Source organism: Carassius carassius, chromosome 36, assembly GCF_963082965.1.
Source record: "Carassius carassius chromosome 36, fCarCar2.1, whole genome shotgun sequence".
Taxonomy (NCBI): domain Eukaryota; kingdom Metazoa; phylum Chordata; class Actinopteri; order Cypriniformes; family Cyprinidae; genus Carassius; species Carassius carassius.
Window position 1 is genome coordinate 12,972,107 of NC_081790.1, and position 27,227 is coordinate 12,999,333.

Below are 27,227 nucleotides of genomic sequence, written 5' to 3' on the forward strand. Positions count from 1 at the left end.
ATATATATGTATATAATTATTATTATTATTATTAAATGTTACTTTTTAAAAGAATCAAAAAGATACTTTTAAAAACAACAATGGAAGAAAATACAAAAAAAAAAAAAATTCTAAATCATTTTCATAAGTTGAAATTTAGAGGTCAGGGTTCATGACAGCCACCTCCAAACTGAAAGTAACCAATAAATGATGGTTTTACATATATTAAGCTAATAATATTAATTACTATTGTTTTAATATTATTGTGATTTTCAATAGCTAATAGAAGGATCTTAATAAACATCTAAGATTTGAATACTTAAATGCTTTTTAAATGTGTTTTTGGTTGTGGGATAGAGGTTTTCACTGATTCTGTAGAATGGCTCATATATATTAGCTTCTCTGCCATTCACTTCTATTCGATCTAAACGGACTCTTGTTTTTGGCTCCCTCTACAGGACCAAAGATTATAGAAATCCTTGAAAGGGACTTTGACAAGACCGGCTCGCAGAATCGCATTTTTTCTTCTAGGCAGCATCAGTTTTATTTCTATAAACAATTTTAATGAAAATTAAAGAATCATTTTACAATAATTATTTTTTTGTAGAACTAATTAACAGCTAGGACATTGAAGGCGTTATCACCAAATTGTCTCTGTTATCACACACAAACTATATAATTAAATCTTATAGAAGACAATCTGAAGTAGGGGTTTTTTTTTTGTAGCCCGTAATATTGCATATGAAGTTATTTGTACTCGTTCGCAGTAGTTGGCGACATGCTCCTATGGCGTCTCCTCTGTAAACAGCAGAAGAAAATAGGCCACCGCCCATACGACGCGTCAGATGCGTGAAATGTGGATTTCCTCCAGGTAATTTATTTATCATCAAGCAATGCTCTTGATTTGTCTTTACTTTGGAAATGAATCGGTATATAAGTTTAACTGCGTCTCATATTTCTCTGCAGCAGATCTGAGGTAAGGCGAATTGATTTGATCCCCATGATTCAGAGCAAAACACGGACACTGCGCGCAAGATCAGCTGGAGATTTTTATTGACAGATTTTTTTGCGATGAAAGCAAGCGTTGTTGTAAACCCGTGGTGTAGGAACGACCTGCACGTAATGTATTAGGCTTGTATGTATGCTTTTTCCTAGCGATGTCTGATTTGTAAATAAATCATAAATATGTGAGTGTCGGATCTATTTGATGAATTGGTTTAAAAGCCCGATTCAAAACCAGTCGGGCTGGATTCCTTAAAGCATTGTGAATGAACATGGTGCAAATGCTCCCTACAGGTTACAATGCTCTGAGCGATTTGTTTACGAACCGAACTGAGTCGATTCTCGAGTCAGTGACTCGTTGAACAGTTGAATTCCAGTGTCAGTAATAGAAATGCGTTCACGATTTCAACACGCATTATGAAGCTCAGAAGAACCTGTTCTGTCTGAAAATAACGAGTTGCGGAAATAAAACAGTTCATTCAAATCAATTAATAATAAAAAAAACTCATAACCTTAAACAATCTTATAAAATACAGGTTATACAATTGTTTATAGATTATTTAGATGTGTACTGTCCTCAGTGTAGATTTTGATTTTGTTTTGGATTTATTGGTAGTATTTTTTCTTTTTCTTTTTTTTTTGTCAAAAAATCTTAAATATGCAGAAATTGAAGTTTTTATTAATGCCCCTCCCACTTAATGTGGTTTTTAATGGGTTTTTTTTTTGGTCTTTGTCTTCCTCTGTTCGCAGTAGTTCTCAGTCCCAGGAAGAGTGAGAGTGCAGTGTGCACTATGAGCGGGGCAGCGCTGGGAATAGAGATTGTGGTTGTGTTTTTCCTGGCTCTCTTCCTCCTGCATCGGTATGGCGACTTCAAGAAGCAGCAGCGTATGGTTCTCTTTGGCACACTGCTGGCTTGGTATTTATGCTTTCTCATCGTCTTCATTCTTCCCCTGGATGTCAGCACGGTTAGTGTGGTTCAAATTTAATAAAAGCAGGGCTCTCAAGTTATAACAAAAGTTTGGATTGAGATTACATCCGTTAGGGGAGGGGGCCACTCAAAGGGGAGGAGCCTCTTAAATATTTGCAGGACCCAATTCTCTCAAGTTTTGCTAGCAGTTCAATTTCACCTGTTATTCATAATTGACCAGCACAAATAGAAATGATAAAAACTGTCAATCTGATAAAAGACAGACAAATTCATCCAAATAAAATAAATAGATTTATGCATTTCAAAATGTATTAAAAATGTATCAAAAATAACGAATCCACTGAACATCAGGACTCATTGTACATACTGTACACATACAGTAGGATTGCAGAACTTGCCCTGTGGATGTATGTCAAACAGTGTGTGTGTGTGTGTGTGTGTGTGTGTGTGTGAGTGAGAGAGAGAAAGTAGATTACGGTTTATGTTTTTTTTTTCTGTTGGAAGTATTTGTTGCACATTTTGATGCCTGATGACAGGGGTAGAGGGCTCCCACATAAAGCATGAGTCCTGATGAGTCATGATAGATAATGGTGTTCCATCCAGAGTCAAACTTTTCCTAGTTTTGGTTTTGTTCAAATAAACCATGCTGAATATTCTCTCTGCATCTGCATTTATGTAGGGAAGCCACAGTGCTTTATATGAGAGTCCTACAGCTGTCACCAAGACATGAAAACGTCCAACAAACACAACGGAAAAAAAAAACATTTAAAAGCTGAAATGTGTACTCTCACCTTCTCTCTCTCTCTCACTCACTCTCTCACACACAGGCTTCACACAGCTTGACATACTCAGGGCAAGTTCTGCAATACTGTATGTGTACAGTACATTGAGTACTGCTGTTCAGTTGGCATGTTTGGGGCCAAATTTCTTTGTATTTTTGGAACTTTAAAAAAATATATATAAAAAACATATTACACATTTATTTTAGTTGGATGAGTTTGTACTTTCCTTAGTTTCTGGGAGCCAAAGCTAAGTTAAAGCTCCTGGTTGCAAAGCAGTTGGAGTTTTTGACTTTATATCAATAATCATTTAGCACCAATTTGGCTTCCCAACATCAGCTCTCACTATCTTTGATCACAGGTAAGTGATTTCTTCCAGAAATCATAAAATCATAATGCAAAAAAAAATTAAGGGGTTACCTACAGCATTCAATCGGATTGTGCTCTTTCAACTTGCGTTTCGTGTGTGCACGCATCCATGTTGCTTGGTAAGAAACTCACTTGCAGTGGGATCACCTAATTTACATGGAAACAACAGCATTGTAATTTCTGATTGGCTGGTAGGTGGCATTTCACTCTGTATAACTGAGATGGCTATGAACTCAGCAGAGAACTTTCCTCCGTATGTCTGCGCCTCGTCTATTAATTGTATATATAGCGGGACAAATTATCCCTTACTTCTTGGTGTGGGAAATACAAGAGCATGTGAACTGCCTGAAATGCGTGTCATGAGTCTCACAGTGAATGTCTGAGACTTGAGAGCCCTGTAGAAGTGTTCAGTGCAATTAAATCCAGATGCAACTCAGCAACTTGTGCAATTGAATTTCAGACGATCTACAAGCAGTGTTTAATTGATCATGAAGCACATGCCCAGACGCCCTCTGTGAGCCCCGTCCTTTCAAACCAGACCACTCCAAATACCTCCATCTCACCCAGTAAAAGGTAGACCTATGAGCTCACCTGCAGCCCATATATTCAGTAAGGCCTGTTATGATTGAGCACAAAACTCTTATATTGCATGTTTGTGAACTTCTTTTCTGTCCCTTTATCCAAAGCAACCAAAGTGTGTGCTATAAACCATGGAGCTACATTCCAGATGGCATCATGCCCGTGTTCTGGAGGGTTGTTTATTGGACCTCACAGTGTCTTACATGGTGAGAAAGCTTTGTCCTTTTCAAACTTGATAATTCCTGATAATTATTTGTCACTGTTACTACACAAGTCTGTTCCAGGGCTTCAAGATGAATTGTTTATATAAAAAAGAGATATTGTAAAGACTGCAATTTACTTTAATGAATGTATGTGCTGCTTTTTTAGAGTGAATTTACACATGAGCAGCTTATGATCAGATGAGCAGCACAGTTCTCATTAAATGCTGTTCTATATTAAATCATCTCGGCTTGTGCTCCAAGTTTGGGTCACTTTTAACATGCATTTGGAAATACAGCATGCACCAACCATCTTCTCAATCTGTCAACAGAAACGAAGCTGGATTCCCACCAATATAAAAAATTGGTGTTTAAACATTTGAATTGCCCTGTCCAAATACCCACACTTGTGGTCTTGGCCACTTGAGAGTGCGTGTACGTGACAGGAAGCAAGTGCGCAAGACCGTTCCAGTTCTTAAAAATGCCATAACACAGTGCCCTTAACGCACACTAAGCCCACACTTGGCTACAGAGTCATATTCATGGCTTAGTGTATCATCATGTTCTGGAAATAAATAATGAGACTTTTTTTCTGAGATCTCGCAAGAAGTCACGGAAAACACTCCGATGCAAGTTAAATAATAATAATAATTAGATATTTAATACAACACATAATTTGGTAGTAAAACAAAGTGTAAAAGTGTAAAACAAAGTGTTACACATTTTATTAGTACAAAGATGAGTATATTTATTATTTATTATCTATATTATACATACAGTATAGTATATTTGTACAACAGCTTTTTATCACTTAATTAGAAACACCACAAATTAAATTGTCATCTGTTGTAGGGAATACTGAACAGACATTTAGAAGTTTATTTTAAAATGCAAAGCATTGAAAATACAAATAAAGCTCTGTACACATTGCATTTTTACAACACTATAAGTGTGTCCCATCAGGAAGCCCCTGTGGTCTTCATGCTCACTTGAACACTTGGGCCAAATACAGGAAATGCGTCATATAAGTGCAGATACCTCAAGTATGGGTATTTGGACAGGGCAAAAATGCAGAAAATAAGAATCAGGCTGTAAATATCTTTTTTTCTGCTGTAAAGTTGGCCATTTTAACATGGGGGACTCCCTTTTGCTGCCAGCCTCAAGCGGCCAGTCGATGAATTGCAGTTTTATTCAGTTCCTTGTTGGCTTCTCGAGAGAGACTGGCTGCAAAAGGGAGTCAAAACCATAGGCTCCCCATGTTAAAATGGGCTAATTACATAATGTAAATAAACTTTACAGCAGAAAGAAAATGTTTACAGCCTGGTTCAAAAAATGAGTTTGCTTTATATAGCTGTTTTTGCCCTTCATGATTAGTATGAGTAGGTGAATTTTTTTTATTATAACTAATACATTTAAATTATATTAAGCCTTAAAGGTCTGCATAATTAAGGGCGCGGCCACTTGAGTGACAGGTGGATTGCCGCTGCTGACAGCGCTGTCGTGCTAGGTGGTCATGGCTTTTTTTTGGCCATTTAGTTTATTTCTGATTTATTCAAATAGCACTTTTCACAGAAAACAAATTTTCTGTAGACCATTGGTTTAAATAATGCATACATAACTATGCTGTAAGAATAGTGGTTAATAACAGTGTTTATCTTTCAAGGCTCCTTCTGCCATTCATGCAGTCGTATGCCCGTTCTGGAGGATTCTCCATTACTGGAAAGATCAAGACGGCCCTCATTGAGAATGCTATCTATTATGGCACATACCTTTTCATCTTTGGCTCTCTTCTCATTTACGTGGCTGTGCATTTTCAGTGGCACCTCACCTGGTCTGTAAAACAATCCAGAATATTTTCCCATTGTTGTCACAAAATTCTGTTCATACTGATTCTTCTTTTCTGTATCAGGTATGAGCTGCAAACCATCGGCATCACTGCGGCCAACACTTGGGGTCTGTTTCTTCTAGTGTTGCTGTTGGGCTATGGCCTGGTCGAGATTCCTCGTTCGTACTGGGAGGCCTCGCGCCAGGGACACCTCCTCATCAAGACTTACTTCAAAGCGGCCAAGCTCATGACAGAGAAGGCAGATTCAGAGGAGAACCTAGAAGATGTCATGGAGGTGAAAGCCATGTGTGTTTATAAACCGTAAACAAACATCTGTTCATGCTATGTGAGCACAGATGAGCTGGTTTTTGAAAGGTAATGTCAGATCTGATTCTGTTTAGTGCAATGTTTTAGATGTTTGTATTTTTATCATAGGAAGTGAGAAAAATCAATGAATCGATCAAATATAATCATCCATTTAGGAAGAATGTTGACACCATTCTTGGAAAGGTGAGAGGACAACATAATAGCAAGCTTTAGGTTAATTTTTTATGTATTTATGTTATTTGAAGTAATCATGCCCCTCTTTTTAATAGAAATCTGCTAATTGTTTTTAGTGTCCAGTTGAATATCAGGAGAAAATGGGCAGGAACGTGGATGAGGATTTTGATGATAAACAAAACGCATATCCTACTGAAAGAAGCCTTTCCAAACTACACAAGCAGGTAATGCTCACGTGTTTCTCTGTGTTTTCTGAGTTTTGCTCTGAAATAATACTAACGGCAAGTTTCTCAGGTGATTTATGCCGTGCAGCGACACAATCGCACCCGCGTTCAGTGGCAAATATTGCTGGAACAGGCTTTTCATCTCGAGGATGTTGCTAAGAACGAAACCAGCACCTCTCGGCAGTTCGTTCACAGCTTTGCACCTCCAGAACCTGTAGGCTGGTTCAGACGCTACATTTATACTCCTTCAGTAGGTGGGTGCTCTAATAGATGTGGATATGATGTAGTTGAAACAGATGTCAGTGTTGACCCTGCCTTTAATTCTTTTGTTTTCTTCATCAGAGTGGTACTGGGAGTGTTTGCTGAAGCAGTGGTTTTACCGTGTACTGTCTGTGGTTCTGGCACTCTTTTCGATGGCTGTGGTTTGGTCCGAGTGCACTTTCTTCAGCACTCGTCCTGTTCTGTCACTCTTTGCTGTGTTTATTCAGCTTGCTGAGAGGGATTACAACTACGTGTACATTGAGGTGAGTCTGCTTAGAGCTTAGGGCTCTAATCTAGGAAAATCTCTGATTAAATATATACATGTATGTTCTTTTTGGTTCAAGGTCTTTATTGAAACAAATAAGATCCTTAATTACTGTGTGTGTGTGTGGGTGTGTGTGTGTGTGTGTGTGTGTGTGTGTGTGTGTGTATATATACAGTACAGTAGTAGTAGTAAAAACATTCGGAGTTGGTAAGATATAACTTTTTTAAAAAGGAGTCTCTAATGCTCAATAAGCCTGGATTTATTTAATCATAAAAACAGTATTACTGTACAATTTTATTATATAAGTCTTTTTTTTTATTGCTCAAGTCAAAACCTCGTAAATCACCACAAAACTCAATATTCACCTTTTCACTTAATTACAAATTCAGCCACTAGTCACCATCAATTAAATAAAACAAGAGCACATGGAAATTAAACCGTTGTTAAGCAGTCCTGCCCATCACACCATTTTAATATGCTGCCAAAGAATGATCCCATGTTTTTTTTCATTTCTCCCTCACTCTGCAGTCTCCCCAAAATGCAATTTCAATCATCTCATCCATCCAATCTATCAAAACAGGGGTTTTGGGGCATTTCCAATTGTGAAAGATCTTCCTGTATCAGTCGTTGCAGTCTCTCAGTCGTACAATGCATGGCAAATGGTAACAAAATCCATATTAAACCCTGCAGCTCGTGACGATACATTGATGTGTAAAGAGACAAAACAATCAGTTTGTGCAAGAAACTGAACAGTACTTATATAGTTTTTAAACCTCTGATTCACACATATGTGAACTGTTAAAACTCTTCTGAATGCGTTTCACAGCAGCATGATAAGCAAGGATATAGCTGCAATCGGGGTGTTTTCTGAAGCGTTTAGCCACATCAAATGAATTGGCCTTCTCACATTAATGGCTGATGACCTCCCCTTGATGAAGCCCATTTGGTCTTTGTGAATTATACCTGGCAGAACCTTCTCCAGCCATGAAGCCAAATTTTTTGCCAGCACCTTACAATCCACATTAATAAGGCTTACTGGTCTAAAATTAGCAGGATCCGTTAAATCCCTATAATTGGAGCCAATATGTCAACATGCTTTTTGTAGTATTCTGATGGAAACCCGTCTGCTCAGAGATTATTGCAGCTTTGACCTCCTCTTGTGTAATGGGAACGTCTAGAGACTTTGATTGCAAGACATAAACATAATTTAGGTAACTTAATATTAGAATTTTTTTCTTCAGTTTTTCTTCATCCGAGCTACCTGAAGATTTATATAATTCTTTATAGAACTTCTGAAAAATCTCATTTATTTCCATTGTCAATGATTCCATAGTATTCACTTTCTTATTGGCCGGAATAATGTTAGCAGCGTTTTGTTGCGTTAATTGTCTGGAAAGCAGTTTGCCTTCTTTTTTACCTCCTTCGTAAAACCTAGTCCTAGATATTTGCTCTTATCCAAAACCCCATCCATAACCTGATTAAAGTCCCCTGCCAAAATGATTTGCCTCTCTTTGTCCCCAAGAATCTTGTTCATCTTATTAATAAAACCTGGATCTGCTTACTGGGGGCATATACATTATATATCACTTTAACTCCATTAATGACATTTTATATACATCTATTCCTTCCAGCATCATCTTTAGCTTCTGTTAACATTAAAAAATTAAGCCTTATATTTATTAGGATCATTACCCCATTTTGTTTTCTCATGAATGATGAATAAAATACATGTCCCATCTGATCTTGTTTTTATTTTTGTGTTATATGTTACATGGCTTTCTTGCACAAAAGCAACATCTACTTGTTTATGTTTGAGATTTGACAGGAAAATCACTTCTATTTAAGTTGTAATTTAAATTGTATTTTTTAAATTGTAGACAGCCTGTTTAATTACATTGTCTGTTGTATAATTTGAATATTTGGTATTTTTATATGTATTTATTTTTAGTCATTTATTTATTTTGTCTTGTTGCTGTTATTCTGTCTGTGCACTGGAAGCTCGTCAGCAAGACAGACTCCTTGTATGTGTAAGCATACTTGGCAGTAAGGCTCATTCTGATTCTGATTAATTCATTTATTTTATACACTTTGTGTCAAAAAGGTTACCGACTCCTGCAATACACCAAATCTAAGAGCTTACTGACACAGTATGATCTAGGTTTGCCTGTGGCATTATCTGAAACAACCTAACATTGTCATTTTGTCCTGTAGATGGCGTGCTTCATTACCATCTTTTTCCTCTGCACCTGTGTCTACTCCACTGTGTTTCGCATTCGAGTCTTCAACTACTACTACCTGGCCTCACATCACCAAACCGACGCTTACAGCCTGCAGTTCAGCGGCATGTATGTTTCACAGATAGCAGCATTCAGTGAATTAAACTGAACTGTATTGTAAGTGAACTCTAACCTTAGTTTAGCATCTCTGATAAACCACAAAAGCCTGTTTGTTGTTTACTAGGCTTTTTTGTCGCTTGACACCCCCGCTTTGTCTAAACTTCCTGGGACTGATTCACATGGATTCTGCCATATCCCATCAAGCAAAGGAGCAGACGGCATACACCTCTGTGAGTTTTTAGCATTATCTGAAATGTACAGAATTATTTAAATATGTGAGACACTAATAGTAAAGTCCAGACTCAAGACATTTTTCTATCGTCTCGGACTTGTCTTGGAATCGTTGGTGTTTGCACTCCGACTTGGTCATTGGACTCGCCAAATGTTCTCGTTGGTCTCGACCGAGTCTAGCAAAAAAATTAAATAATGTTAATGTTGTACAGTATATGCACTGTAAAAAATTTGGAGTAGGATTTACTTGAAAAAAGCTTGGAAAGTTTTTGCACTCAGAAAGGCTAGTAAATTTACAAACATTTGCCAAGTAAAAGCCTAAACATATTACATAAACATATTAGACATTTTTCAGTTTGTTTACTTGGAAATTCCCAGTTAATTTTGTCGACTCTTTGTTTGTAAAAATGACTTTATGTAATGCTTATCACTGTAAAAAAAAAAAAGTAGAAAAACATTTTGCTCTCATATTTTATTACATTGAATTAAATAAAATCTTTGAGTATATACAATTTACTTTAACAAGGTAACACTGGAAAACCACCATGCTATTAAAGCATGTGTTTCACTTGCGAACATGCAAGTAAGCATGTAGACAGGCTGTTATCCTTAAGATAATATGCCCATTCAATAAAATGAATAGCCAAGTGAACACAGAGACCTCAATACATGGTACACCACACACTATAATTTTTAATTATTCATGTCCCATTGCATGATGTGAAATATAGGATCATAACTTTGATATTTACTTAAAGAATCCTTGTAAACATAACAAACGGTTCCAAGTAAAATATACTTTTTTTTTTTTTTTTTTTACTTTAATTTCTACTTAGGCAGTTCCATTTGAATTAACTTATGTATTTAAGTGCAATAAATGAAAACGAAACCTCAGGTAGCTTATTGTATTAAACGTGACATTTTAAAGAAAAAAGACAAAATGGTATTTGTTTATAAAATTTACTTAACTGATGCTGTCTTTATTTACAAGTTAAAAAAATCACTTTTTACAGTGTTGCAAGACTACTGATTTCTACTAGTTGTTTTTTTTATTAAAAAAATGTTACTCGACTACTCGTGGTTCATGCTATTGTAAATAAAAACACATGATGATCAATAAACGCGTATTAATTTATAGCCTTATGCAACAATTACATATGTAAATTTTAATGTAATTTTTTAATAATTACATTACATGTTTGAATTTTCATGTAACAGCCAGTGTATCCGTAACAATCACAACATTTTTCATACCTGCATTCGGCTACAACGCCATAGAGTTACTTGATAAGACCGTTATGACTTTTTATCTTTTTTTTCATAGTTATCACTGAACAAGTATGTCGTGTTAAACTAAAATAATTAATAATTTCTAAAATAATATGTATCATGCAAGCAGAGAGATGTCATGACAAAAGTTTAGTGATCATTTGAACACGACTGAATCTATTCAATGTGCACAAAGCCCTAGTACAGTACGACAAAAATTTCGCTGTATTTATGTGCTCATAGGGGAAGTCGTGGCCTAATGGTTAGAGAGTCGGACTCGCAATCGAAAGGTTGTGAGTTCGAGTCTCGGGCCGGCAGGAATTGTGGGTGGAGTGCATGTACAGTTCTCTCCACCCTCAATACCATGACTTAGGTGCCCTTGAGCAAGGCATTGAACCCCCAACTGCTCCCCGGGCGCCGCAGCATAAATGGCTGCCCACTGCTCCGGATGTGTGTTCACAGTGTGTGTGTGTGTGTGTGTGTGTGTGTGTGTGTGTGTGTGTTCACTGCTCTGTGTGTGTGCACTTTGGATGGGTTAAATGCAGAGCACGAATTCTGAGTATGGGTAACCATACTTGGCTGAATGTCACTTCACTTCATGCCCAGTAGAGCCAAATGTATCCCTTCTAGCCTTAACCGCACACATGCGTCATATCCCGAGCTTTGCGTGTCTGTGCGCTGCGCCAAGGCATCAGTCATTTTAATTTTTAACCACAGACATAATGTCAGCAAACAGCAGCATTATAAAGTAAATAAAGTATGGAAACTTTCAGATAGTGTTAAGGCCAGTTGGAGCTAAACTCTGCAGAGCATTGTCCCTCCAGGATCTAGTTTTGAGACCCCTGTCCTACAGAGTTGTTACTTTGCACATGCTTTTTGATCATTACAAATGATAATGTAAAATTATTTTCTAAGAATAGGAGATATGCTGTCTCTTGCAACACATACATTATCAGTAGTTAAGTATGTGGTCTTGAAGAAGATCTTTTTTTTTCTCTCTCATTTGGACTCGGTCTTGACTTGGACTCTAAAATTTTGGACTTGACTTGGACTCAAACCTCTTTGGACTCGGTCTTGACTCGGTCTTGATTAGTCCTGGTCTTGGACTTGACTTGGACTCAAACCTCTTTGGACTCGGTCTTGACTCGGTCTTGACTAGTCCTGGTCTTGGACTTGACTTGGACTTGACAAAGCTGGACTTGACTACAGCTCTAAGTACAGCTGATCAAATTTTTAGAGCATTATTTTGAAATGTCTAATTACTAATAAATATTAACGTTATGTTGTAGATCATGGGTTCTATGCGCGTCCTGTCCTTCATTGCCAATGGCTTCTACATCTATTACCCAATGCTGATCGTCATTCTCTGCATTGCTACATACTTCAGGTTAGTCTTAATATTTTCTATAAATCATCAGGCAGAAGAGTCTTATGATGGATATTATGTGTCAAATGTCACGCTGTAGTTTCTGACTGATTTCTGTGCAGTCTGGGCACACGTTGCCTGAACCTCCTGGGTTTCCAGCAGTTCATGGGAGACACCGAAATGACTTCTGACTTCATAGATGAAGGCAGAGAGCTCCTGCACAGAGGTCAGTTGTTTATATTTGTAGATTTAAAAAAAACTATATATATATATATATATATATATATACAGTACAGACCAAAAGTTTGGACACACCTTCTCATTCAAAGAGTTTTTTTTTATTTTCATGACTATAAAAATTGTAGATTCACACTGAAGGCATCAAAACTATGAATTAACACATGTGGAATTATATATGGAATTATATACATAACAAAAAAGTGTGAAACAACTGAAAATATGTCATATTCTAGGTTCTTCAAAGTAGCCACCTTTTGCTTTGATTACTGCTTTGCACACTCTTGGCATTCTCTTGATGAGCTTCAAGAGGTAGTCACCTGAAATGGTCTTCCAACAGTCTTGAAGGAGTTCCCCGAGAGATGCTTAGCACTTGTTGGCCCTTTTGCCTTCAGTCTGCGGTCCAGCTCACCCCTAAACCATCTCGATTGGGTTCAGGTCCGGTGACTGTGGAGGCCAGGTCATCTGGCGCAGCACCCCATCACTCTCCTTCTTGGTCAAATAGCCCTTGATGCCTTCAGTGTGACTCTACAATTTTCATAGTCATGAAAATAAAGAAAACTCTTTGAATGAGAAGGTGTGTCCAAACTTTTGGTCTGTACTGTGTGTGTATGTATGTATATATATATATATATATATATATATATATATATATATATATATACATAGCTATAGTAACGAACAAAACTTTAACACGCATCTGATCAATTGTTATGCCGTGCTCACTCATGAATCACAGTCATGGACAGGCTCATAAGGATCTACTGCATGATAATAATATTAATGATAATAATAATAATAATAATAATAAAGCAATTAAATAAGAATGCTAAAATAAGTTCTAGGATTGTAGTTATATATGAATAGTTCAGATGCAAAAGCCTCTACATGCCATCCAAAATTTTCTTCTAAAATGATTATTTTGTCATGCTCCTAACGTTTATGTTCAGTTATTTTACTGTAATGGCCAAGAAAAGAAAATATTAATTGCCATTAAAGTGAAATTACTGAACCTACACATGGGAGCCTGATAATAATGCTCAATTTATAAGAACATTTCAAATGGCACTTAGAGGCTTTTGCATCTGAACTCTTCATATGTAGTAGTAATCAATTTATACTATTTGAAAATAATTTTTTTTTTTCAAATGTGCACATTCACTCTTATTCGTAGGCTATGTCTAATATTTGAAAATGCAAACGTATCTTGTCACATTAATTCATGATTTAGGCTAAATGAATCATGATCACATATTTTCAACTCAAAACAGCAAAATTTCATAAAAATTCGAGTAGTTTGCATCACTAAATAGTCTATTACTGTTGGTCGCTGAACATTTCTATAGTAAAACAGTTTTATAATACGGTAGCCTACTACTTAAATCTTTCCACAAACTCTAGTTGCATTGTGACAGAGACAGTAAGACCCGCATTCTTTGATTTAATTGGCCATCTTGATCATTTTGACATTGACAAGCACTTTTGGACCACTGAGGCAGACAAGCCTAGAGCCCTGCACGGGCCTCAATTTTAAGCCCTAGCCCGGCCCATGACCGACAGCTTATCAGAATCACCTGCCCCAGCCCGTCTTTTTCCCCCCTTCTCTTAAAACAGCTTATACTTCTCTTCCAGCTATTAAAATAGTTGTTATGTATGTAATGGCAAAGTGACTATATATATAGTGACTATATATATGTAGGCTTCGCCCGTTTTCGGGCGGGAGGAAGCTAAGTGTGACCCATTTACGAAGAAGCCTAGAGGGTTAAACGATGCCCAATTGGCACTAAGGGGCCTAAAGTGTGCCAAAAAAACATCCCCCACACCATTACACCACCACCAGCAGCCTGCACAGTGGTAACAAGGCATGATGGATCCATGTTCTCATTCAGTTTACGCCAAATTCTGACTCTACCATCTGAATGTCTCAACAGAAATCGAGACTCATCAGACCAGGCAACATTTTTCCAGTTTTCAACTGTCTAATTTTGGTGAGCTCGTGCAAATTGTAGCCTCTTTTTCCTATTTGTAGTGAAGATGAGTGGTACCCGGTGGGGTCTTCTGCTGTTGTAGCCCATCCGTCTCAAGGTTGTGCGTGTTGTGGCTTCACAAATGCTTTGCTGCAAACCTCGGTTGTAACGAGTGGTTATTTCAGTCAAAGTTGCTCTTCTAATCGCTCGAGTCAGTCGGCCCATTCTCCTCTGACCTCTACAGTCGTGGCCAAAAGTTTTGAGAATTACATAAATATTGGAAATTGGAAAAGTTGCTGCTTAAGTTTCTATAATAGCAATTTGCATATACTCCAGAATGTTATGAAGAGTATTCAGATGAATTGCATAGTCCTTCTTTGCCATGAAAATTAACTTAATCCCAAAAAAACATTTCCACTGCATTTCATTGCTGTCATTAAAGGACCTGCTGAGATCATTTCAGTAATCGTCTTGTTAACTCAGGTGAGAATGTTGATGAGCACAAGGCTGGAGATCATTATGTCAGGCTGATTGGGTTAGAATGACAGACTTGACATGTTAAAAGGAGGGTGATGCTTGAAATCATTGTTCTTCCATTGTTAACCATGGTGACCTGCAAAGAAACGCGTGCAGCCATCATTGCGTTGCATAAAAATGGCTTCACAGGCAAGGATATTGTGGCTACTAAGATTGCACCTAAATCAACAATTTATAGGATCATCAAGAACTTCAAGGAAAGAGGTTCAATTCTTGTAAAGAAGGCTTCAGGGCGTTTAAGAAAGTCCAGCAAGCGCCAGGATCATCTCCTAAAGAGGATTCAGCTGCGGGATCGGAGTGCCACCAGTGCAGAGCTTGCTCAGGAATGGCAGCAGGCAGGTGTGAGCGCATCTGCACGCACAGTGAGGCCAAGACTTTTGGAAGATGGCCTGGTGTCAAGAAGGGCAGCAAAGAAGCCACTTCTCTCCAAAAAAAACATCAGGGACAGATTGATCTTCTGCAGAAAGTATAGTGAATGGACTGCTGAGGACTGGGGCAAAGTCATATTCTCCGATGAAGCCCCTTTCCGATTGTTTGGGGCATCTGGAAAAAGGCTTGTCCGGAGAAGAAAAGGTGAGCGCTACCATCAGTCCTGTGTCATGCCAACAGTGAAGCATCCTGACACCATTCATGTGTGGGGTTGCTTCTCATCCAAGGGAGTGGGCTCACTTACAATTCTGCCCAAAAACACAGCCATGAATAAAGAATGGTACCGAAACACCCTCCAACAGCAACTTCTTCCAACAATCCAACAACAGTTTGGTGAAGAGCAATGCATTTTCCAGCACGATGGAGCACCGTGCCATAAGGCAAAAGTGATAACTAAGTGGCTCAGGGACCAGAATGTTGAAATTTTGGGTCCATGGCCTGGAAACTCCCCAGATCTTAATCCCATTGAGAACTTGTGGTCAATCCTCAAGAGGCGGGTGGACAAACAAAAACCCACTAATTCTGACAAACTCCAAGAAGTGATTATGAAAGAATGGGTTGCTATCAGTCAGGATTTGGCCCAGAAGTTGATTGAGAGCATGCCCAGTCGAATTGCAGTGGTCCTGAAAAAGAAGGGCCAACACTGCAAATACTGACTCTTGGCATATATGTCATGTAATTGTCGATAAAAGCCTTTGAAACGTATGAAGTGCTTGTAATTATATTTCAATACATCACAGAAACAACTGAAACAAAGATATAAAAGCAGTTTAGCAGCAAACGTTTTGAAAACTAATATTTATGTAATTCTCAAAACTTTTGGCCACGACTGTACGTTATTACATTAAATACATTACGGTAGCTTAAATATAAGATTATTATATAACTAAATATTATTCTATATGTTTTGTAAAGAAATTTACTCACAGGCCTAATTTATACTTCTCTAAAGGACTAATTTTAAAAAACTATTGTAAGAACATGAAAGAAATTGCATGTCAAGCTCATCTGTTTGACCGGAAGTATAAAAATAAGGTGACCCTGTCTCCTGTGGTTTCTTTGGTTAGAAATAAATATGGATTCAGACAGAAATCCCCTTTGCTCATTGCTACAGCTCTACTTTCTGCAGTGGTGAAAACCTCAGTGCGTCAGTGGGGTAGTTACCGCTGACACTTACACGAACATTTAACACAGTCCCATCCGGTATTAAATGAGGACGTGTATCTGACTTATTTTGTTGTTGTTTTTTGCATAGAAAGAAGAAAACGCCAAAGAATAGAAGAAGGGGAGAACAGACGAAGAGTGAGTTATAAATAGTAAAGAGTAATATATACATAGAATTACTCTAATGATACATATTACAGTTTTATGATTATTTGTATATGACAGGAATGGAGAGAGCGTTATGCACAAAGTGATGAGATTGCTGCCAGAAACCGGATGCCCATGTCTGAGATGAAGGAAACCAACTATGGCGAAACCCTAAATTCAAACACAAACCAGCGTATGTTTAATGCCCAATAAGACATGTGTCCTCTAGATTTCCTTTAGAGTATTTGTTATTAAGTGAATTTTGCAAAGAAGCAGTCATATTTTTCCTTCATTTTTATACACAGAGGCCAAGTACACCCGTAGCAGCAGCCAGACAGGACGAGACAACATTGAGTTGTTGCAGGACGCAGAGCCGTTGGACTTTAATGCTGAAAAACTCAATGATGACCCTTTGCAATCTGAACCTGGCAGGTTAGTTTGAGTTTTTTGAGTGCTGCAGTAATACAATATTTTTGTTGGCCATCCGGAAAGTTAGTTTCACCCTTGTTCCCTCGACAAATTGGCTTTTGGATTATTGCAGAAAATAAGTTCTGTGACCAAGAAAAGCTTATGATTCGTATGATCTTGTTCATCATGATAATATAATTTTGTATTATATGTCATATGTGACATATTTGTAGCCATCAGCCAACAATATTTTTTATTTTTATTTTATTCCAAAAATCATTTAATATATTACGTAAAGATCATGTTCCATGAAGATGTTTATTTCCTACCGTAAAAAAAATAAAAACTTAACTTTTCGATTAGTAATATGCATTGCTAAGAACTTCATCTGGACAACTTCAAAGGCGATTTTCTCAACATTTAGATTTGTTGCACCCTCAAGATTCCAGATTTTCAAATAGTTGTATCTCAGCCAAATATTGTCATGTCCTAACAAACCAAACATCAATGGAAAGCTTATTTATTCATCTGTAATAAATAATTTCAGATGATGTATAAAACTCAATTTCATAAAATTTACCAATATGACTGGTTTTGTGGTCCAGGGTCACATATAATACAATTAAAACATTTCAATTACAGGCATTTAACAAAAAACCCAGTGCTTCAGGATGATGAAACCAGAAGTGTAAATTGCTAACTCGGTTCTGGGTTTTTGCCAACAAAAATCCTCTTCACCGCATCACTCTATTGTCGTGAGGTTTTTTTTTTCTCCCTTGCTCTGCATGCACTCACTCCTTTGTTTCCTTCCCCCACAGACATACCGGTGGAAGGTACCTCTCAATGTCTTCTTCTCGAAGCCGAATCTTTGATGATGTTTGATGTTTCTCACTTTGGTCAAAAACACTGTCATGAGAAAATAAGCAGAATTTTACCTCTAAATCACTCATCTCTACAGATGTGGTCTGTCCCTCTCATTTTAAACATCTTTGACTTCCTGTATCCTGTAATGCAGTGTAGTCATCTGCATGCATACTGACAAACACACAGACACATAGAAAAACACACTTGTTTTGAAGTGTCAGGCAATCAGACTGCTACTTGAGACAAATGGGAAATGTCTCTTTAGCTCACAGTTTCTTCAAGAAATGAGTCAAAGTTTATGCTGAAAAGTCGAGCACTGAGTCATGAAAGGTACAACTGATGGGGAAGATTTAGATCAACACACTGTTTCTCATCATTTACTACTGAAAGGTATCAGGTAATGTACCTGAGTGTTTACATCAGTCAAGTAAATATGAACCGACTTCAATGTGGCCATTTTATGTTAGTTGTTATTGTGAATAGAGATTTTATGGGTCTAGATATAGTCTTACAGAATACTGTTTTTTTTGTTTTTTTTTAAGGATTGAGGGTTTAGAAACCTGAAGTTAAAATAACACTCATATTTAACCTTTCAAAGTATTGTCTTTCGAGTAGTTCATATGGGAGGCAAAAAATGTATACATATACACACGCGCACACACACACACACACACACACACATATATATATATATATATGTATGTGTGTGTAGTCAAATTCATCTTAACATTCAATGAAATTATTCTTTTAACTGTAATGAATGAAGAAAATATATTAACTTTAAGTCTAATATTTATTTTCACAAACATCTGGTACTTAAACGGTGTTATTTATATCTTTTAGAAACATTCTTTGCTTGTTTTAGATGGCTTTTACTCAGCTGTTACTAACTTATTTATAATGAAGTTATAGTTCCATTATTTTAGCTCTAGTCTTGTGGATGGATGTCTGATGCACTGGCATGTAAATCACTTATTCAGAATAGCTTTATGGACACATTCTGTTGTGTCAGGTTAAATGGATTACAAAAAGTACTTATGTGCTGGTTTTCCAGGCTTCTAATCATCACTTCATCACAAGTACAGTTTTCTTCTAGAAAACAGACCGTCGGTTTATGAATGTCTTGAAGGAATCTGGTTAGCAACTACATAACACGCTTCTAAAACAACAACAACACAAAATTCTCTTTGTAAACCGAGTTATCACGAATATCTTTGCATGATATTCTACTGAATATGCTGAGAAGTCATGTTTCTCACAGGAAGTGCAGTAGCAGCTATGATTAATGTTTTTCACTACAAACATAGTATGTCTACTCTTCACACAGATGCTAAACATCATGGTTTCATATTGAATTAATGTATTTTCATAACAAATTCAGCCCTTCAAGTTTAAATAAGAAGGGCCTTGTTTTGTGTTTTTTGGTTCTTACCTTTTGGTTTGCTGATAATTATTCTTATTTACTGTGTATTTATGAAGATTTGGTTACCATTGAGGTGTAATCTTTTTGATATGGTCAGTCCTCAAGTCATGTATTGATGAAGGCCAACTGGAGTCTAATGCTGGAATCTGTTGATTTGTATATTTGGTGTTTAGTGAATTGTGGTACATTCCAAAAAGACACATTTGTAATCATGCGATTATTAATAAATGATTGATTAAATCGTATTTATTTTACTTTTCGTTAATATTGTGTATTTAAAGTTCATATTTATGGTCTTATTACCTTTTTTAGGAACGTTCTATTGTGTTTGTCTCCAAACGTAAAGGAACTTAAACATCCTCGAACAATGTAGAAATCAGCAGTAGTCATGTTCGCGGGTGTTTGTTTCACGTTCAAAATTCTGTTTAGCTGTTGTTTTTGTACAGTCTGGCTGTCAAACAACGAGCTGTAAACTTGAACAACATCACGTTCTGATCTAATCAAACACCTGAAGCGAGAACGACCAATCAAATACAAGAACTCGTCACTATGGAAACGCTGGACGCTAAAACAGGAAAGGGCAAAGCAGCGCTAAGGAACTCCAGGTGGTTTCAACACATTAATCATCGTTTTGTTTCACTTCTGTACGTGAGTATGCAGCGTTTAGATCAATACGGATAAATAAAGCCTTTATACTGTGGCGTCAAGTGCTGTTTGTTGAATTACAGCAGTTTGAGCATATTGTTTCCTTGCTCTATAGTCCACGATTAGAATTACTCCGCCATAGCTCATAGCTAATAACTATTAAAGTTGAATTACCATAACACACTATAATATATAATAATTACAATGCATGCCGTTTTTATGAGCTCATATTCAGAGACTGTGTGGAGTAATTTTAGTTTAAGAATTCATTTTGTCACACTAATGAAAGAAAAAGGTTAACAACTTCAAAGGTATGGCAACCAGTTACAGGACTTTCAGTACACTTTCATATAAATTGTAACAATTTCCTTAAGCACATTATGCATCGACTACACAACAGAGGGTTTCATAGTCATTCCATACAGCAGAAGAACCATTTTTGTTTTTTCCTAAAGAATCTTTCAGTAAACCGTTTTTAAAAGAGTGAAAACATTTTAAAAATTCTAAATTCTACTTTACAGAACTTTTTTTGTGCAATGGAAAGGTTCCATGGATTGTAAAGGTTCTTAATGGAACCACAGATGCCAATAAAGAACCTTTATTTTTAAATGTTGCCAAATAAACTGATAAAAGCCTAAAAATGCCTCTTGTCACCTTCAGATCAGATCAGTTGTAGGATGGCAGGTACATCACGGCATGACAGAGAGATGGCAATCAGTGCCAAGAAGCAGCTGGCAAATAGTTCAGACCCCATTGAGCGTCTGAGGCTACAGTGTTTGGCACGAGGGTCTGCAGGAATCAAGGGACTGGGCAGGTACAGTATGCATTCTATGTGTTGCTTTACATAGACTGAAGTGCAGATATCTGACTACAGTCTGATGTTCTTAGGACTTTTAGGATCATGGATGATGATAACAGTCGCACACTGGACATGAAAGAGTTCCTGAAAGGCCTGAGTGATTATGGTGTGCTCATTGAGAAAGAAGAGGCTATGAACCTTTTTCAACAGTTTGACAGAGACGGCAGTGGATTGATTGATTTTGATGAGTTTCTTATCACCGTGAGGGTAAACGCACTTAAATGGTGTTGTGTTTCCTTTAGACCAGTTCAGGCCGAGGCCAGTTTAGTGCTCATGTTGTTATTTTCATATCTGTGATTGCAGCCACCCATGTCTAATGCCAGAAAAGAGGTGGTGCTACAGGCATTCAAAAAGCTGGATAAAACCGGAGATGGTGTGATTACAGTCGAGGATCTGAAAGGAGTATACAATGTCCAACATCACCCCAAATACCGAAACGGCGAGTGGACCGAAGACCAAGTATTCCGCAAATTCCTGGACAGCTTCGATTCTCCTGATGACAAGGATGGGAAGGTATGAAGATGCTGAAAAACATTGTTTTTTATCTAAAACATGCAGTATCAAGCATAACAGTGTATTAATAGTACACAGACCGAATGAAATTTTTGGTTTAAAGCATTCGCAATCAAAGTGTTCCCCCGATGGCATCATTACAAGTCATTTTCTGCTGTGTTCTCTTTGATAATGCTATGTCTTCACACATCAGGTCACAAAAGAGGAGTTTTTGAACTACTACTCCGGCGTGAGCGCATCCATTGACACAGATATCTACTTTATATTAATGATGAAAAATGCATGGAAGCTTGACTAAACTTCCAAAACATCTATTTTTGGGTAAAGAACAAAGACGGTCAACCTTCAGCAAAAGTATGTCTTGTCCCTTTCATGACTCTGTCAAACATTTCATAATAGATTTTATTGTAAACTTTAATATAAATGTGTTAAAGTTTATAACAAAGTAGACACACATTTTGAGCACATGAGAGCTTAAATGCAACTGGCACAGTTTTGACAGGGTTGAGTCTAAAACAAGGTGGCAAGATTACCTTTGGTGTCTAACAACTTTTAACGTTGGGTTTTTGGGAATCTACCACACATGATCAAAAAAAAATTAACCAATTATTTATTGCACACAGTGTTTCTCACTGAAGACAAGCAGCTGCATGAGTGAATTTATTGTTTTATTCCCGAATCAGCCACACAATCTAACAAATGCAGGTGGTGTGGTATTGTTGCCGGAGTCTTATGATTGTATGCATCCTCTTTATTTGGCTATTGAAAGCTGTCTTTTACACCTGTTCAGATTTCTGTGAGAAACACTCAAAAATTCAAATACAAATGATGATTTCTTATTAATTCACGGCAAAATCTTTCTCTTTCTTTCTGGGTTTGGATGATCCTTTAACTTTGTGGTTTTGGTGATCGGGGTCTCTGAAAGGGCTACCAGTTTGTTTTATAACACTATTTTCTCTTTTCCATTTACAGGTGACAAAAGATGAATTCTGGAACTATTACAGTGGAGTCAGTGCTTCCATTGACAACGATGTATATTTTATTTTAATGATGAAAACTGCATGGAAGTTATGAGGGTTTATGCTTTTAAGCAAATTGATAATGCTTGTGAAATCAAAGCAAGTTTAGGGATATTAATAATGAATCTGGAAAATCAAATCATAGATGTACTGTAGAAGCCTAAATTGTGTGCTTTGTCAGTGGTAACTGATTTTTAGGGTAAATCGCTGCATCGTATTTGTGCTGAAACCAGTGTGGTTTACTGTATGTGATACATGAAAGTCTTGTAATTCAGATTTATTTATGCATGTTACGGCAGATGCTATTTTCCAAAATGTGACTCCTTTAAGAAATGTTTAATAGTGGTTATAAAAAATAAAAGTCTACAGTTATATGGGCTGATGTTTTTTTTATACATTCCTTTATTACACATCTGTTTTAACATAGATTACCATGTATATAGGCTACAGCTGAATTGCATAACAAGCAGATGTTTTTAATATACACAGAAAATATTTTTTTTCCCATTGTTATAAATAAATCCTCAGTTAATTGAAAAAGTGCCACTTGAACTGTTATGTATTAGGTTTGAAAGTTGTGTGCGAGGTCTGGCAGAGAATACTGAGGCTAGCAGCAGTTACATGAGGTCTGAGTATATGTGTGATGACTTTTCTTATCACTCTTAATGCCTGTGTTTCTGAAACATTCAGAAGGAAATTGGCTACCAAAATGGAGACCACAGCTGTGCACGATGCTTGGTTGAAAATGAAACCTGTGGATGACTGCTATATGTACAAACTTGGTTAGCATCCGAGCAACAAACCGGACATGACTAGTGATGTGTTAAAGCGCCTCATATATGTCACAGGCTTATTGGGTTATTAAATGCGTCATAAAATCTCAGTTAACTCTTTGTCATATACAAACCAATGGATTGTAAAATCCCCAGTGAACTGGAACTGACTTGAGACAGTTTCTTCACTGCATTTTGAAGAGACTGGACATAGTGACATAGGCTTCATCTTTACATTCCTGTTGAGCTGCCGTTGCGCTCTGAGAGCTGCCATGTTCGCTTGCTTTCAAAAAATCGGATTCATCTAACAGTCTAATTTTAAGGTGGGACTGCTCTCTTGGAAGACATTCATCAGCTTTCATGTCCATTTCACTCATGGATGTTCTAGAGGAACTGGCTTGACTGTAGCAGCACTCGTCTAGGCCGTCCTGAAGCTCAGGAGAAGATGGCTTTTCATCAACGTAATCCACACGGTGTATGAAGACGTCACTGAATATCTCAGGACTGAAAGTGAAAGGAAGGCCCTGAAAACAGAAAAACGGTCTGTATGAAGATGTCGTTTAATCTTGCAGAATGTCAAAGCAGCAGCCAGACACATGAGAAATTCAATTACCCTTTGCATTTGTGCAAGAGTTGCCTTGGGGTGTGGGATGTTTGGTGTAATGTAGTCTTTAATGCTGGATTAGAAAACATTATAGGTGTTAGAAATATACAATATATAGAAAAATAGAAATATAAAAGAAAGGTGTTTTTTTTTTTTTTTTATGAAAACACTCACTGTGCCATCCATCGTAAAGTCCCCAAACCGATGATGAGCCCCAGAATGACAAAGAAGGTGATGATGAAACCAACCTTTGGGAAATTCTTTTCTGTGGAAGGAACTGTAGAACCCATGTCAGACATGATAAATAACAGTTAAAAAAATGTTATATACATTTTCTTAATGCTGAAGATATTTGATTCTTCTTCTACCCAATAATGAGTACAAAAAGGAGTTTTTATTATACTAAACATAGTAGTATCTTCTCATGTAACAGACATCTGATCTCCAGTTAGATCCACTCACTTTTTATAGTGAAATTGGCATTTGAACTCCACTCACTCCAGTCGCCAGCAAAATAGTCCCACGGTTTTGCTCGAACACGTGTCCAGTAAACACCATCTCCAAGGCTTTCCCTGCTCATACTGAAATTCCTATTTGTAATGTTTATGATGATCTGCGGAGAAAGATAACGTAGGTGTTGTTTAATTGTTAAAAGAACTCAAAATTGACTTTATTTTAGGGAAGGTCAAGTCAAATCAACAAACTGTTGTGAGAAGCACCTTGTTCGTATCTTTGTCCCTCCATATTTCCAATTGGAATTCAGGGTATTTAACATATTCATGAATGTGTTCAAACCATATGAAAACTTCATCTGTGCTTTCCATGTAAGTGGCCAGTTTCATTTCAGGAGCTGGGATTTTGACTGTAAAGACAAAAACAGATTAGACAGACAGACAGACAGACAGCAGACAGACAGCGAAATAGACAGACAGACTACTAGATAGAGAGACAGACAGACAGACAGACACACAAACACACATCCACACACAAACAAACAGACAGACAGACACACAAACACAAACAGACAGACAGACAGATCCACACACACAGACAGACAGACAGACAGCCGTGAAAAGGTTTTTGCCCCCTTCCTGTTTTTATTTTTTGCATATTTGTCACACTTAAAAGATTCAGATCATCAAACGAATGTTAATATTACACAAAGATAACCTGAGTAAATACAAGATGCAGTTTTAAAATAATAATTTCAGTTATAATTATTATGTATATATTCCAAACTTACCTACCCCGAATATACATTTATATAAAATGAATTGCCCCCTCCTGTTAAATCATGAAAAACTGTGGATTAACCACATTATTTTAGAAAGCTGAATTCCACTAGCCACATTCAGATTTGATTACTTCCAGACCTGCTGAATCAAGAAATCATTTAAATAGAACCTGTATGACAAAGTGAAGCATGCTTAAAGAGCAACACATCATGCCATGATCTAAGAAATTCAAGAACAGATCAGAAACAAAACAGTTGACATGTATCAGTCGGAAAAGGGTTATAAAGCCAATTCTAAGGCTTTGGAACTCCAGAGAACCATGGTCAGAGCAATTATCCACAAATGAGCTTTGTGGCTTTGCAGCTTCAGGACTGGATGACTTGCCATAATTTATGGAACCATGAATTCTGCAGAAAATCAGTAAATCCTGTAGGAGAATGTCCGGCCGTCAGTTTGTGACCTCAAGATCAAGTGCACTTGGGTTCTGCAGCAGGACAATGATCCCAAACACACCAGCAAGTTCACCTCTGAATCACTCAAGAAAAACAATATTAAGGTTTTGGAGTGGCCAAGTCAAAGTCCAGACTTAAATCCAATTGAGATTCTGTGGCATGACCTCAAACAGTCCATTCATGCTCATAAAACCCTCCAATGTGGCTGAATTAAAACAATTCTGCAAAGAAGAGTAGGCCAAAATTCCTCCACAGTGATGTGAAAGACTCGTGGCCAGTTATCACAAACGCTTGATTGCAGTTGTTGATGCAAAGGGTGGCAAAACCAGTTATTAGATTTAGGGGGCAATTACTTTTTCATCTGGGGACAGGCAGGTTTGGACAGCTTTTTTCCCCTTAATAAATTGAATCATTATTTCAAAACTGCATTTTGTATTTACTCAGGTTATCTTTGTGCAATTTTAAATTTGTTTGATACTCTGAATCTTTCAAGTGTGACAAATATGCAAAAAAATACAGGAAGGGGGTAAAAACCTTTTCACGGCAAGATAGATAGATATATAGATGGACTTGCCCATTTTTGACAGGTTGATGTCATTATTGATAACATCATTTCCTATAAGTAGCTGATATTTTGCTGTTAGGATCAAATCCTCAAAAATAAAGTCTTGTAGTCTTTTAGTAGCACTGGTACAACTTTTCAATGAACCCTCCATTCTGCTAAATAGGAAAAAAACAAACAAACAACAACAACTAATACATCTAATATTTCCATTTTATTCAACACAATACACAATACATTAAAACCCTCTATTGACAGAAACCTTTTTTATCCAGTTAGGCACAGATATTATACATCAATTAACAGTAAATATTTGTAATGAAGTACCAGAGTGTCAAAAGGTTGTCCTCCTCGAGGGGTTCGTTGACTGAACAGATGAGGTTACTCTGACGGAGGGTCATAGTCGACCAGCAGGTCACTTCATCTGACCAGTCTAAAAGGGAAAAAGAGGAGGAAAAATTCTCGTCTTCACCTTATGTTAATGAACTTCAATGAAAACTAGCCTAAATAACTCTTTATGATCATAATCAGATAGTACTGCACACAATCTAGCTGAACAACTAAAATTACCACTCCCATTGAAAACGTATTTAAAATGTGAAAATAATAATAATAATCTACAGATTCTCAGTTTATTATTTACAGTCTCAGTTCTCAGAGTAGCCTACTCACCAAAATCTCCACTCTCTGAGAGAACCAAAGGACAGGAAACGGCAAAGAGCATCCATAAAACACCCGCCATCTCTGATCCAGCAGTACAGGCATAGATCACTCACACAGTCTTCATTACTCATACACGGTTCACTGACTAGTGACAGATCACAGTGGTACTTTCAGAGGTGAGAGGAAGAGAGAGAGCGAGAGAGAGAGAGAGAGACAGAGCGAGAGAGAGAGCGAGAGAGAGCGAGAGAAACACAGAGGGTGCTTATCATTTCTTATTTGTGTTTCCTTATAGTGCTTCCTTTACACGTGTCCTAGTTCCACCCCTTTAAAGGAGTCAGATATGTGCCTTTAATTTTGGAAGTAACTTTTCAAGAAACTAATGAAAATATAAACTGAAAATTAATAAACATTTATTTAAAACAAAAAAAAAAAAATATAGCACGCCAAATTTGGACTTTATGCTCATTTTTCGCTCGCTATTCTGGCGTAAATAGTTCGTAGGGGCAGCGGTTTGTTATCATTGGCTGGCTAGTTTTTGATTGACAGCTTGTTGACTGGACTGGAGTCGTCAGTCTTGTGTTGTCTACAAATGCTAGCGAGAATCTGCTGTGA

The 27,227-nt window shown here is 37.2% G+C and overlaps 3 protein-coding genes across 7 annotated transcripts; 2 read left to right on the top strand and 1 right to left on the bottom strand.

Annotated features, from left to right (window-relative positions):
* Positions 1 to 755: 755 nt before the first annotated feature.
* Positions 756 to 19,535, top strand: LOC132117202 (G-protein coupled receptor-associated protein LMBRD2B-like). Of its 2 annotated transcripts, none has more exons than XM_059526319.1 (18): positions 756 to 850; positions 1,732 to 1,946; positions 3,518 to 3,630; positions 3,744 to 3,842; positions 5,500 to 5,667; positions 5,746 to 5,956; positions 6,097 to 6,171; positions 6,279 to 6,386; positions 6,457 to 6,640; positions 6,729 to 6,910; positions 9,124 to 9,257; positions 9,373 to 9,478; positions 12,038 to 12,135; positions 12,237 to 12,340; positions 16,540 to 16,586; positions 16,674 to 16,788; positions 16,901 to 17,027; positions 17,822 to 19,535. In XM_059526319.1, the coding sequence occupies exons 2-18, from the start codon at positions 1,773 to 1,775 to the stop codon at positions 17,883 to 17,885; spliced, it is 2,109 nt and encodes a 702-aa protein (XP_059382302.1). In that variant the 5' UTR covers positions 756 to 850; positions 1,732 to 1,772; the 3' UTR covers positions 17,886 to 19,535. The 2 variants fall into 2 exon arrangements, with proteins under 2 accessions (XP_059382302.1, XP_059382303.1); XM_059526320.1 differs by lacking the exon at positions 756 to 850 and adding an exon at positions 859 to 955.
* A 146-nt stretch (positions 19,536 to 19,681) lies between these two features.
* capslb (calcyphosine-like b) lies at positions 19,682 to 22,672 on the top strand. 4 transcript variants are annotated; one of them, XM_059526321.1, is made up of 6 exons: positions 19,682 to 19,942; positions 20,596 to 20,749; positions 20,824 to 21,001; positions 21,098 to 21,307; positions 21,501 to 21,628; positions 22,280 to 22,385. In XM_059526321.1, exons 1-5 carry the CDS (start codon positions 19,840 to 19,842, stop codon positions 21,603 to 21,605), a joined length of 750 nt encoding a protein of 249 aa, XP_059382304.1. In that variant the 5' UTR covers positions 19,682 to 19,839; the 3' UTR covers positions 21,606 to 21,628; positions 22,280 to 22,385. The 4 variants fall into 4 exon arrangements, with proteins under 4 accessions (XP_059382304.1, XP_059382305.1, XP_059382306.1 ...); XM_059526323.1 differs by having other exon boundaries at positions 19,849 to 19,951; positions 20,601 to 20,749; XM_059526324.1 differs by having other exon boundaries at positions 19,859 to 19,934.
* A 113-nt stretch (positions 22,673 to 22,785) lies between these two features.
* LOC132116577 (interleukin-7 receptor subunit alpha-like) lies at positions 22,786 to 26,887 on the bottom strand. The gene is made up of 8 exons (XM_059525451.1): positions 26,625 to 26,887; positions 26,280 to 26,385; positions 25,890 to 26,110; positions 24,423 to 24,565; positions 24,166 to 24,316; positions 23,878 to 23,980; positions 23,713 to 23,776; positions 22,786 to 23,623 (listed from the first exon to the last, which is right to left on the bottom strand). The coding sequence occupies exons 1-8, from the start codon at positions 26,692 to 26,694 to the stop codon at positions 23,285 to 23,287; spliced, it is 1,197 nt and encodes a 398-aa protein (XP_059381434.1). The 5' UTR covers positions 26,695 to 26,887; the 3' UTR covers positions 22,786 to 23,284.
* Between the last annotated feature and the right edge of the window lie 340 nt (positions 26,888 to 27,227).

What these genes read in the sequence shown, in the direction of transcription:
- capslb (XM_059526321.1), top strand. Translation starts at nt 19,840, where the DNA reads ATGGAAACGCTGGACGCTAAAACAGGAAAGGGCAAAGCAGCGCTAAGG. An exon ending in GGAATCAAGGGACTGGGCAG is followed by an intron (nt 20,750 to 20,823) that starts GTACAGTATGCA and finishes TGATGTTCTTAG; the next exon opens with GACTTTTAGGATCATGGATG. An exon ending in AGTTTCTTATCACCGTGAGG is followed by an intron (nt 21,002 to 21,097) that starts GTAAACGCACTT and finishes CTGTGATTGCAG; the next exon opens with CCACCCATGTCTAATGCCAG.
- LOC132117202 (XM_059526319.1), top strand. Translation starts at nt 1,773, where the DNA reads ATGAGCGGGGCAGCGCTGGGAATAGAGATTGTGGTTGTGTTTTTCCTG. An exon ending in ACCTCACAGTGTCTTACATG is followed by an intron (nt 3,843 to 5,499) that starts GTGAGAAAGCTT and finishes TTATCTTTCAAG; the next exon opens with GCTCCTTCTGCCATTCATGC. An exon ending in TTGACACCATTCTTGGAAAG is followed by an intron (nt 6,172 to 6,278) that starts GTGAGAGGACAA and finishes AATTGTTTTTAG; the next exon opens with TGTCCAGTTGAATATCAGGA.
- LOC132116577 (XM_059525451.1), bottom strand. Translation starts at nt 26,694, where the DNA reads ATGGCGGGTGTTTTATGGATGCTCTTTGCCGTTTCCTGTCCTTTGGTT. An exon ending in CTGTATTTTTTTGCATATTT is followed by an intron (nt 24,566 to 25,889) that starts GTCACACTTGAA and finishes TTGTCTTTACAG; the next exon opens with TCAAAATCCCAGCTCCTGAA. An exon ending in ACTTTACGATGGATGGCACA is followed by an intron (nt 23,777 to 23,877) that starts GTGAGTGTTTTC and finishes TTTCTAATCCAG; the next exon opens with CATTAAAGACTACATTACAC.